The sequence below is a fragment of the Aulonocara stuartgranti genome (genome assembly GCF_965226115.1).
Source record: "Aulonocara stuartgranti genome assembly, chromosome: 22".
Lineage (NCBI taxonomy): Eukaryota > Metazoa > Chordata > Actinopteri > Cichliformes > Cichlidae > Aulonocara > Aulonocara stuartgranti.
Window position 1 is genome coordinate 29,012,632 of NC_138957.1, and position 10,948 is coordinate 29,023,579.

Genomic DNA, 10,948 nt, shown 5'->3' on the forward strand with positions numbered 1-10,948 from the left:
CCTGTAAATATAGTTTGGACAGAACTGGATCAAAGAAGCGCAAATTCCATTAAAGTTAGTCTTAACCAAATTTTGGTTCAGGATGAGAATCACAACAGTGAGTCGGTGACACTATTCCTGCACTCTTAAGTGTTCCATGTGTTTGCACACGGTTACTATAAGGCAGCACGCTTGGATTGGTGCAGTTTGTCAAATTAGTGCCTCAGCTAGTGCCAGATAAAGACTGTTACCTGATTGGTCTTTCTAAGATTCAGTTTCATTCTAAACACCATTAAAAAGGTCTTGAATATAACTTTGCTTATGCTGAAGGAACCTGGTTTAACTGACTCCCGGATAGGTCCCCGATTTGTAGATCTTTTAGATTGTCACTGCCCGAAATTCTCAATATCTCTGGCTCAGAATTGGAGTTAGGGCTGATGTAACCAGTTTTTCTTCTTGGCTACTTGTAATTACAGTCTATGTAAAATGATGGGCAGACAGCATAATTACAGGTTTTGGAGCAGGGACAAGAAACATCGTGCTCTAATCAGTCTGTGCGCATCCTCAAAACATTTTTGTGTGAACTGTTGACGCATGCTGTTCTCACATAACATAATAGTTAAGGGATTGTGGAGCTTTAAATATAAAAGATTTTAAATACAGTTGTTGAACTCAAACTAAATAAATAAAAGTTATGCTGAAAAACACCTGCTTTAAAAATGTTATGCAATTTCATGTCTTAAAAAGGCATGTTAATTTAATGTATACTAAATGTAGTCTTTCTATAATAAAGATGATACATGTTGAATCTACTGTTTAAGTCTTAAACATTGTCACATGTGGGAACTCTGCCAGTATTTTTCTCATTTGTTTCTACTTATGTGAAGTAATAAAATAACCAACATGAATAACAAATATACGAGAGCTTAGCTGCTTATGGCATCTCTATTAATGGGGACATTTCATCAAAAGATCAACAGGCCACCTACACCAGTTTGGTGGTCGAAGGTCTTGTGCGCATATGTTCATAATTATATTGGCATTATTGAGTCATTTAGCACCGGGGGCAGCTTTTGATTTAATTAGTGACCTAGATAAAGTTGAAGTAATTACAGTATGTCATATTCTTGAACAATGGTGCTAATGATGTCCTGTTGGCCGTAATATCCCGTTGTCAGATCAACGCGCTGCAGTTACTCAGCTTGTCAATAACCAATCAAGTGGACAGATTGCCCCTATTGGTGTTTCATATCAAAAATAAACTGCCATCCATCCCTTTGTTTTACTGTGTCCTCTGAATTTCACCACAGGGTATGTTATTCAATATTGATTTCTTTTGGTGTTGGTAACAATATGCTGTTATTGACAGTAGTGTCTGCATGGTGTACTTGCACAGCAGCTGCTCTAATAAAAGAACTTATCTGCCCTAGATTTGATTGAAATTAATCTCAGGGAAACATTCGCAAACATTTATTGTAAATACACAACATCTTCTACTTCAGTCAAGAGCGATGAAGCTTTTGAAAGATACTTGAGACTGAAAACACCCCTGAAATAGATCTCTGATCTCCTTCCTTTCAGTGTGGGAACATGGCCAGAGAGGGCCTGAGGACTCTGGTGGTGGCGAAGAAGTGTTTATCTGAGGAGCAATATCAGGACTTTGAGGTATGCAGGTTTATCAGTTGTTGGTTTATAAGGAACGATGTGTACCTCTTTAAATCTAATATAGTCTGCTTTGACAGCCCTCCAAATGAAAATCTAAATATGTGTTTTCACTGTACGGTCATTTTTGAGGGTGAAGTTCGTGGTTCCTCTGGACTTTTAACTTACACTTACTGATATAACTGTCATAAACAACATAATGAAAGAAGAGTAGATGAAACAAATGTTTAAGTAACTCATAAAAAAAAGGAATTCTTTGACATTAGTAAACAACCACAAACCCATCATAATCCTCAGATCACTTTCATGTTTGCCTGTAAATACATTTATTGATTTTTGTAGTCTCTGCAGTTCAAACTACTCTAAAGGGAGAATAACAGGCGTGTCCACTATTTGCGGTTCTGAAGCTCTGAATCGCTTCATGATTTTATTCGTTATTTTTGTTCTTTCTCCTTTTTTTGTGCAGAATCGCTACAATCAAGCGAAACTGAGTATCCACGATCGAACCCTGAAGGTCGCAGCAGTGGTGGAGAGTCTCGAGCGAGAGATGGAGCTTCTGTGTCTGACTGGTGTGGAAGACCAGCTACAAGCAGACGTCAGGCCCACGCTGGAGCTGCTTAGAAATGCTGGCATCAAGGTCGGTGCAGAAATAAAACTGGACGCCAGACCGATGCTTTTTTTTTTTCGTCAGATCATCTCCACTTTGATTTATTTACTTTGTTGCAGTCCAACAAAACTATTAAAGTAATAGTGACATGGTAGTGTTAGTGCAAGGGAGTAAAAGAAAAAGGTGGAAGAAATAATTAAAAGATTAAAACAACTTAATTTTTCTCAATTGAGACTGAAGAAAAATTCATTTTGCTGCTTGTTAGCATTATGTTTAAACAACAATATTGATACCTTGAAGGAAAGTTGCTTAATAATTACTTCAGGAGGGATAAAAAGCAGGAAAACTATAATATTACACCTAATCAGAATTTGATGTATTTTCATGTTAATTAACCATGAAGTGTTGGAGATAACTGAAGATCTTATTTGTTTAATTTTACTCCATTTTTGTGCTGTTTCTGTAACACTTTGTGTTTCTTCATGTTGTTTTCTTCTCAGATCTGGATGCTAACTGGGGACAAGCTTGAGACGGCTACGTGCATCGCTAAAAGCTCTCATTTGGTTTCCAGGAACCAAGACATCCACGTCTTCAGACCGGTACGCTGTTTTATTTGAAAACATGAAGTGTTTGCATAAAAGGACCTGTCGGCTAGTTGGCTGCTTCACACTCTGGGTGTAACTCAGTTTTTCAGGGAGGGTGGATAAGAGATTATGGTTACCATACCACCTTTATTTTTAAAGCAGTTTAAAATAAAACTACTGTTTTAAATCGCTGTAATAATAATAATTATAATGGATTGCATTTATATAGCGCTTTTCGAGACCCTCAAAGTGCTTTACATTACAATTCGACTACTCATTCACTCTCACATTCATACACTGGTGGAGGCAAGCTACAGTTGTAGCCACAGCTGCCCTGGGGCAGACTGACAGAAGCGAGGCTGCCATATCGGCCCCTCTGGCCAACACCAGTAGGTGTCTTGCCCAGGGACACAACAACCAGGACAGACAGAGCTGGGGATCGAACCGGCAACCTTCAGGTTACGAGATGAGCTTCCAAACCCCCTGAACCACATATACAAATAGCATAAACAATAAAACATGTTAAAAATTAGGGAATTAGAAAAAATAGTAAAACAAATAGAGTCAATCTCTTAAAATGTGCCAAAGGCTTCAGCAAATAAATATGTTTTAAGAAGAGTTATAAACTCAGAAAGAGCAGAGGTCTGCCTAACGTGCAAGGGCCAATCATGCTACAACTTTGGAGCAGCTACAGCAAAAGCACGGTCACCTCTAAATTTACCCTTGGTGTTTGGCACCTTAAAGAGCTGCTGATTGGCAGACCTAAGGGAGTGGGCAGGTGTGTATGGCTGTATTAAAAACTACCGTATTTCCCGGACTACAAAGCGCACCTGAATATTAGCCGCACAAGCTAAAATCAGGGGAAAATCCTGTTTTGTACATACATTAGCCGCACCTGACTAAAAGCCGCAGGTGTTTCAATGTTGACTTATCATATGTAAGAGAATATGCACAAAGGGAATTGTCAGGAAAGAGATGGCTGTTTGGAGACACACCCCTTTTATTAATATTTTGAAAAACAAGTTATGGGTACATATTTGCACATGTAGTACATAACAGTAACCTACAGCACACCAGAAAAATAGATTCGGACTACCTTTTAGGCTCAGGTGCAGTGACACGGCTTTAACAAGAAGAAAAGTCAGTCATTCACCATCTTTCTCTTCTTCCTGCGCTCTAAAACCACCAAAGTCCTCTTCTCCAATGTCGGAAACGAACAGGCTCAGGATGGCTTCGTCATCCACTCTCCGCTTCTCTCCTTCGTTGTCACTTTCAAAACCAAAGAAATCCTCGTTGTCAGTGTCAGAGTCGAACACCCTCAGAAGGGCCGTGGCGGTGTCCTCCTCTCCATCATGCAGCAGTCCAGCCCTTCAAAATCCGTTGGTGATCGTGGATGTTTTCGCACTTTTCCACGCTGTCAGAATCCACCGGTGGAGTTGGGCATAACTTGCTTTTCGCAAGTTTATCGCCGCTCGTCATCCACGCCTCCCGCTGAATGCGTAGCGCTACTTTGAAGTTTGTTTTTCGCGCTACTTCGTACGGCACTACGTTGCCTGGTGGACGGACATGTGACTAACATACCACTCTTGAACCCCGATCCTTCCGCCAGGCAACGTAGTGCCGTACAACAGCGGAACAAACAAAACAAATCGTCTTACGATATGACAAAAATCATGGAAAATCCATAGAAAAGCCGCACCTGACTAAAAGCCGCAGGGTTCAAAGCTTGTGCAAAAAGTAGCGGCTTATAGCCCGACAATTACGGTACTTTTCTATCCACTTTTCTAAAAGCATATATATTATGTTAGCTCTTCATTTCACGATTGCATTTTGCCTCTATACAGACTGTCTACCTGCATGTAAGAGAAGCCTGCCTGCCTGATTAGTAGAAATGTGTCTATAAGTAAACTTCAAAGAGTAAATGGAAAGCTTATGGCAGTCTTGTCCACTTTGCATTTTCCAAAACAGATAGCTGTTCACTAAGATTAAATGTGCGATAACAAAAAGCCTAAATGATCTTGTGGATAATTGTATTGTGTGGCTCTCAAGCAGGTCTCAAACAGAGGAGAGGCCCATCTGGAGCTGAACGCCTTCAGAAGGAAACATGACTGTGCTCTGGTCATCTCAGGAGACTCCTTAGAGGTACTACAGCGCAGTGCAGTGACGCTTGCACAGCCGATGATGTTGAGGGTGTACTTCTTAGCCAAAACGAACACTTTGGAGTTCACCCAAGAAGTGGAGGAGTTGGAGAGGGAAAGATAATAAAAACAACTGGAACAGTGAGCTGAATTTAAAAAAAAAAAAAAAAAAAAAAAAAAAAAAAATGAAGTTAAGCAGGAATTTAACATTTTCACTGTGTTTTCTGGTCAACAAGTTAATTTATGTCACACAACCTTTGGGGTTTTTTTGGTTTTTTTGTTAGTTTTTTTTAAATGTATGCTACTTCCTTTGTGGTGCTACAGGTGTGTCTGAGGTACTATGAGCACGAGTTTGTGGAGCTGGCGTGTCAGTGTCCGGCGGTGGTCTGCTGTCGCTGCTCTCCAACTCAGAAAGCTCAAATCGTCAGACTCCTCCAACAGCACACAGCCAACAGAACTTGCGCCATAGGTAAGTGTTGACAGATATAGGGGCGGCAGACCTGCTTGCCCACAAGGCATTTGGCTACGATCCACGGACAGCCTGGGAAAATCTGTTAGCGGGAGAAAATATCTGTGTGAATTTAGCTCCATCTTTTCGAGAGGAAAGTGTTTACCATTTATAAAACTCTGGTGAACAGACAAATTAAACCAGACCGATTTCATACTCGTGTTTGGGATACAAGCTGAACTGGTTTGTAAAATGCTTCAGAGAAAAACACATAATTTCACAGTCTCTTAACCGTCCCATCCCAGATGTGACCATTTAACATCACTGATTTTAGTTGGGTTAGAGGAAGATTCATGTGGTCTTAGACAGAGTATTACTGCATGTGTCCACAAGATGGCAGTGAAAACTCACTGATTTAAAAATGCCCATTCCAGCTGCTACTTCTAGAAACTGCATCATGTAATTTGTAATTTTGTGGCAGGTGATGGAGGAAATGATGTCAGTATGATCCAGGCTGCAGACTGTGGCATCGGGATTGAAGGAAAGGTAAAGCCTGCTGCACATTTCATTCAGACCTTGTGTGTCTTATCCTGGATTAGGTCCAATAACTTAATTTGGTCATAAAAACTCTAAAAACCTTGACTCAGATCCCTCAGTTATAAAACTGGTAAAACGAAGTGGCATGTCTTTAAATGTGAAGAAAAAAGAAAACGGTTGTTCTACTTTAGCTTAGCATCTTTATTCTGTTTGTTTCACATAGGAAGGGAAGCAGGCGTCGCTGGCTGCAGACTTCTCCATCACTCAGTTTAAGCACATTGGCCGCCTGCTCATGGTTCACGGCAGGAACAGCTACAAGCGTTCTGCAGCGCTTGGCCAGTTTGTCATGCACAGGGGCATGATCATCTCCACCATGCAGGTACAGCGATAGTTAAATTAAAACACAGACAAAACACTACAAATGCTGTATGTTTCTTGTTACATATTTTGAGCCTATATTTTGCTTTTGATCGTTCCTAATGAGTTCATCATGAAAGTTGTTTTGCGGTTAAAACGAAATTACAAATTCCCCACAGCGGGGACATTAAAATTCCTCATTTGGTGACTTTATGACACCAGTTTTGTGTCCTGTCCTCAGGCCGTCTTCTCCTCCGTCTTCTACTTTGCCTCTGTGCCTCTGTACCAGGGTTTCCTCATGGTCGGGTGAGTACCTGAAGTCTCATGGGGCCAGTGTAAGGACAGCTTCACAACAGCATAACCCTGATGCAAGCTTCTACAGTATTCGATCATATAACCTTCAGTTTTGTTGCCTCTCCTGTCTTCGTCTCTCATTTCTTTCTCTTTTTTTTTATTTATTTATTTTTTTTATACTTTGTGTGTAGGTATGCGACTATCTACACCATGTTTCCTGTATTCTCCCTGGTCCTGGACCAAGATGTGAAGCCAGAAATGGCCCTGCTCTACCCAGAGCTTTATAAGGACCTCACTAAGGTTTAATCCCATTTTTTTTAATCTTTGGTTTTGACAGCTTTCCTTCGTTAGAATTTAAACAAGTAACAACATGTCTTTCTCTCTTTCAGGGACGTTCATTGTCTTTCAAGACTTTCCTCATTTGGGTTTTGATCAGTGTCTATCAAGGTGTGTTTTTCCTTATCATTCACTCACATTTGCTTCCTAAAATCAACTTTCAAGTTATAGCAGAACCATCTACAGCGTGATTCTATCTTTAAACTGTCAGAGCAACTCTTCAGCCACCATTTCATCATTTGTGCATTGTCTAGTAGCACAGTCCCAGGGCCCCTTCAAACCCTTGCACAGTCCGTTTCTCAGTATCTAAGGTTTCCAACTGCCATCCGCTTTTACATGCAAGCTTTTGTCTGTCCAGTAAATCGATATTTCTGTAATCGCTAAGCCATGCAGCGAGTGAGAAAGATCTATGTTCTTGCTCAAGCGTGACTTCCTGACAGCTCGAGGTTTTTAATTAAAGGCCAATACTCGGTATGTGGAGAGGAAAAAAAGCAATATGAAAGGAAGAAAATATTAGGAACTGATCGGGCATAATTTATTACAGACGTTGAGTCGGTGGAATGCGCTGTATTAAGCCAATATGAAAAAGCAATTACGTGATCAGTTATAGGCTATTAAGCTCAATTTGTGTAGTGTTATGATAAAATGAAAGGCTATCAAGATACAGCAGGCGCCCAAAGATGAGTGTGTGTCTGGACACTCAAGAGTGAGACACACTGGAAGTCATTGTGGATCCTTCAGCCTCATAAATAATGTTATTGAATCAGTCCTTATCTGCAGACACCATAATCCTTAACTCAGTGTCCCAGACCACTGTTGATGAAACTGATAGACTGGGCCAGTTAATCTTTAGAAAACAATCGTGATTTCTTAAAGGGAGATCTGGTGCACAGCAAGTCCTGAATGAATAATGAGTAATGTAATTTTAGTTAAGCCCAGACACTTAGACCAGACCTAATCGTGCAAAAAAGTTTTTAAAGTCCGCATGTTTCCTTTGGCGCCACCAGGGGGCATCCTCATGTACAGCGCGTTGGTGCTGTTTGAGTCGGAGTTCGTTCACGTGGTTGCCATCTCCTTCACGGCGCTCATCCTGACTGAGCTGCTGATGGTGGCGCTGACGATCCGCACTTGGCACTGGCTCATGGTGGTGGCTGAGTTCTTCAGCCTGGGTTGCTACCTCGCCTCACTCGCCTTCCTCAACGAGTACTTTGGTAGGTATACCTTTCCTCTGAGTTTTTCACTACTGGTTTACTGACCTTTTAAACATTTAAGGTTTCAGGAGATAATAAGAATATCTTTATATTTAAAAATCCTATCAAATAGTTATATGAAAGCTTGTATGAGAACTTCTTGTTGTACTTTAATCTACTGAATATTTTCTCATTAAAATAAAACCTTAGTCTGAACAACCATGAAGAGTGATGCTAATATGCTATTTTTCAGTTGCTAAATAGTCAACTAACCTGCTTGTGAACAGCTTGAACAGTTGGTGTGAGGCTTTTACTTTTGGTTTGATACGTCCAGTATTGATTGGTCTGAGTACTTCAAGGAACCGCCTTCTTCTTCGCTGTGCCCGCTCTGTTTAGTTTGATGTAACACTACTTGGCACCTAAGTGTTGCGCTGTTGTTTAAACCCTCAGCTCTGTGCTTTTATTCCCTCCTCAGTCTTTTTCTTCTCTCTGTCTGTCCTATTTTTATTTCTTTCTTCACTGCTAACTTTTTGCACTGCACTCACTGTTTCTGCTGCACTTCTTTTGCTTCTGTGTGTCGGCAACAGGCATAGGCAGGGTGTCGTTGGGAGCTTTCCTTGGTAGGTGTACAGCCTGTGAATTCACACCCCTTTCTCCTTCATCTGTCTCTGATATTATGTATCTGGTCTTGCATCTGTATGTTTGCATCATCTTATGTTCTTGGGTTTATTTTGTCGTGTGGGTCGTTTTCATCTCACGTGTTTAAGTTTTTATTTTCATGCTTTGACCAATACGCAATCACCAACATAATTTTAGAGCGCGATCATGTCGCTGTGATAAAGTCTTTATCTTTCCTTCTCCCAGACTCGTCCTTCATCACGACTTGGCCTTTCCTGTGGAAGGTGTCCGCCATCACACTCGTCAGCTGTCTTCCTCTCTACATAATCAAATACCTGAAGCGCAAATTTTCACCACCAAGCTACTCCAAGCTCTCCTCATGAGCCAAACTGGGATTATGTTTTTGTTAGGTTTGTAGTTCTGTGCAGCAATGAGCTTTGTAATTTTCGCACTTTTTGTACACACTGGTCCTCAGTGATGGACAGAGGAAACACTGGAACAATCAAAAAAAAAAAAAAAAAAAAACTGAAAGAAAGTTGTTGGTTTTTTTTTAGGGGGGGTTTGCCACTGATACATGGAATTACTTGAAAAGATTGAGCACATAATAAAAGACTGTCAGAGGAGGGGTACAGGCGCGGTGACTGCACTTGGAAGGCCCGAAACACTTGACCCCACTTTTTCCCAAAGGGGGTCGACCTGCCTTCGTTTGTTTTAAAGCATTTAAATACATCAGCTCGTCATTTTATACCGTTCAGATGCATTACTTTCAGTGTTTAGATTTTTATATGTGGCGTTTGGAAACTTTTTTACTATAAGTGTCACCTTTTTTTTTTTTTTATTTATGGTATTAATTACAGTTGCTGGGCGGTGTGTTTGAACAGTGTTGAGCTGCAGTAAGGGAGAAAAGGATGATTCACTGGTTTCTTGTGTTACTGTAAATAAAGTCTTTACATGCAGCTTTGATTGTTACTGGACTTAATGTAAAACTCGCTGTGTTTCAATCTCATACAGACGTGCATTAACCAAAAATCATTCGAGAGAAAATGCTGTTGATGTGTTGAGGGTCGAAGCTTACTGGGACTGGCTTTGAGGTGAACTTTACATTTTTAAGACATCAATCTGTAGTCTTTGTAGTGTAGAATCAGAACTCCTAAATGTTTCCATGTTTGGCTTTGATTGTATAATTTCACACTTGTGTGCGTCTGTGGCCGTCAGTCCTCCTGTCAGCGTGGCAGCTCTGTGCCTCATTATGATGTGCATGTATTCAATCTGCATCTCAGAGGTTTAGGTTCGGTTTCTTTGCCTCCACAGCCATATCTGAACTTGAATCCTGCTGCTTTTCTTGGAGAACAAGTTTTTTCATGATGGCAAACTATAATAAGGGCCCTGATTAAACTCGCTGGCTGAAAGCTTTTAGGGCTTTATTGACAATTCGACTCTTTTGCTCCGGTTTGACTTTGACCTGCAGTGGACTTTGACATTCATCCCTTTTTAAGGAGGAATGAGTTTTATCATTGTAGTTCTTTGGGGAAAAAAATACTTTGATGCAAATTGCATTGAATGTTTGAAATTGCGATTTTCATTCTTACAAGCAGCAATTCCAGTTGTTGATTCCTGTTTTCTGTCAAGTTTCTTATGATCTTACTTTCCATGGCTGACACAGCAATTTCTAACCGTATGTCTGTTATTTATAAAAACTGGTATTGATTAAGGAGTAATAAAAAGACAATGAATACTAAAAATGTTCCTGTTTGGATTTTTCTAACTGAAAGCAGAGGCAGCCAAGGATATATTCATTGTTAGGTTTATCATCTGGCCACTAGATGGAGACAGAGACTAAATACTGGAGAGCAAATGAGTTTCAGTCATGTATGAACTTGAGTGTTGAACCTTAGGTGTTTGTTTTTTGTTTTTGTTTTTTACATTTAAAAACAAAACAAAGTTTCTGTAACAGATTGCAAATAGCATCTATTTGTTTCTGAGGCTCAAATGATGAAAAATGATTTAAAATCTGTGACCAGAATTTTCAAAAACTCCTAATCAAATTATTATTAAACTAAAGCTGTATTCCACCAAAGTGTATCAGGTGCATCTCAGCTGGATATTACCAAACTTAAGGAAAGAAGGGACTAGGGCGCACATATGGAGCATTTAGTTAAAGTTTAGACAATTAAGTGATTCGCCTTACTGCTAAGAAA

The 10,948-nt window shown here is 40.2% G+C and overlaps 1 protein-coding gene across 5 annotated transcripts in view; it reads left to right on the top strand.

The window, feature by feature from the left end:
* Positions 1-10,505, top strand: part of atp9b (ATPase phospholipid transporting 9B) — a 43,694-nt gene extending 33,189 nt beyond the window's left edge. For 2 of the 5 annotated variants that reach the window (XM_082522094.1, XM_082522090.1), the window contains 12 exons: positions 1,561-1,644; positions 2,108-2,278; positions 2,749-2,847; positions 4,882-4,974; positions 5,295-5,439; positions 5,900-5,964; positions 6,179-6,334; positions 6,554-6,618; positions 6,798-6,906; positions 6,996-7,053; positions 7,950-8,153; positions 8,720-8,977. In XM_082522094.1, coding sequence (XP_082378220.1) covers positions 1,561-1,644; positions 2,108-2,278; positions 2,749-2,847; positions 4,882-4,974; positions 5,295-5,439; positions 5,900-5,964; positions 6,179-6,334; positions 6,554-6,618; positions 6,798-6,906; positions 6,996-7,053; positions 7,950-8,153; positions 8,720-8,898 — 1,428 coding nt within the window. In that variant the 3' untranslated portion in view covers positions 8,899-8,977. The other 3 variants (XM_082522091.1, XM_082522092.1, XM_082522093.1) reach the window with 3 other exon arrangements.
* Positions 10,506-10,948: the final 443 nt, after the last annotated feature.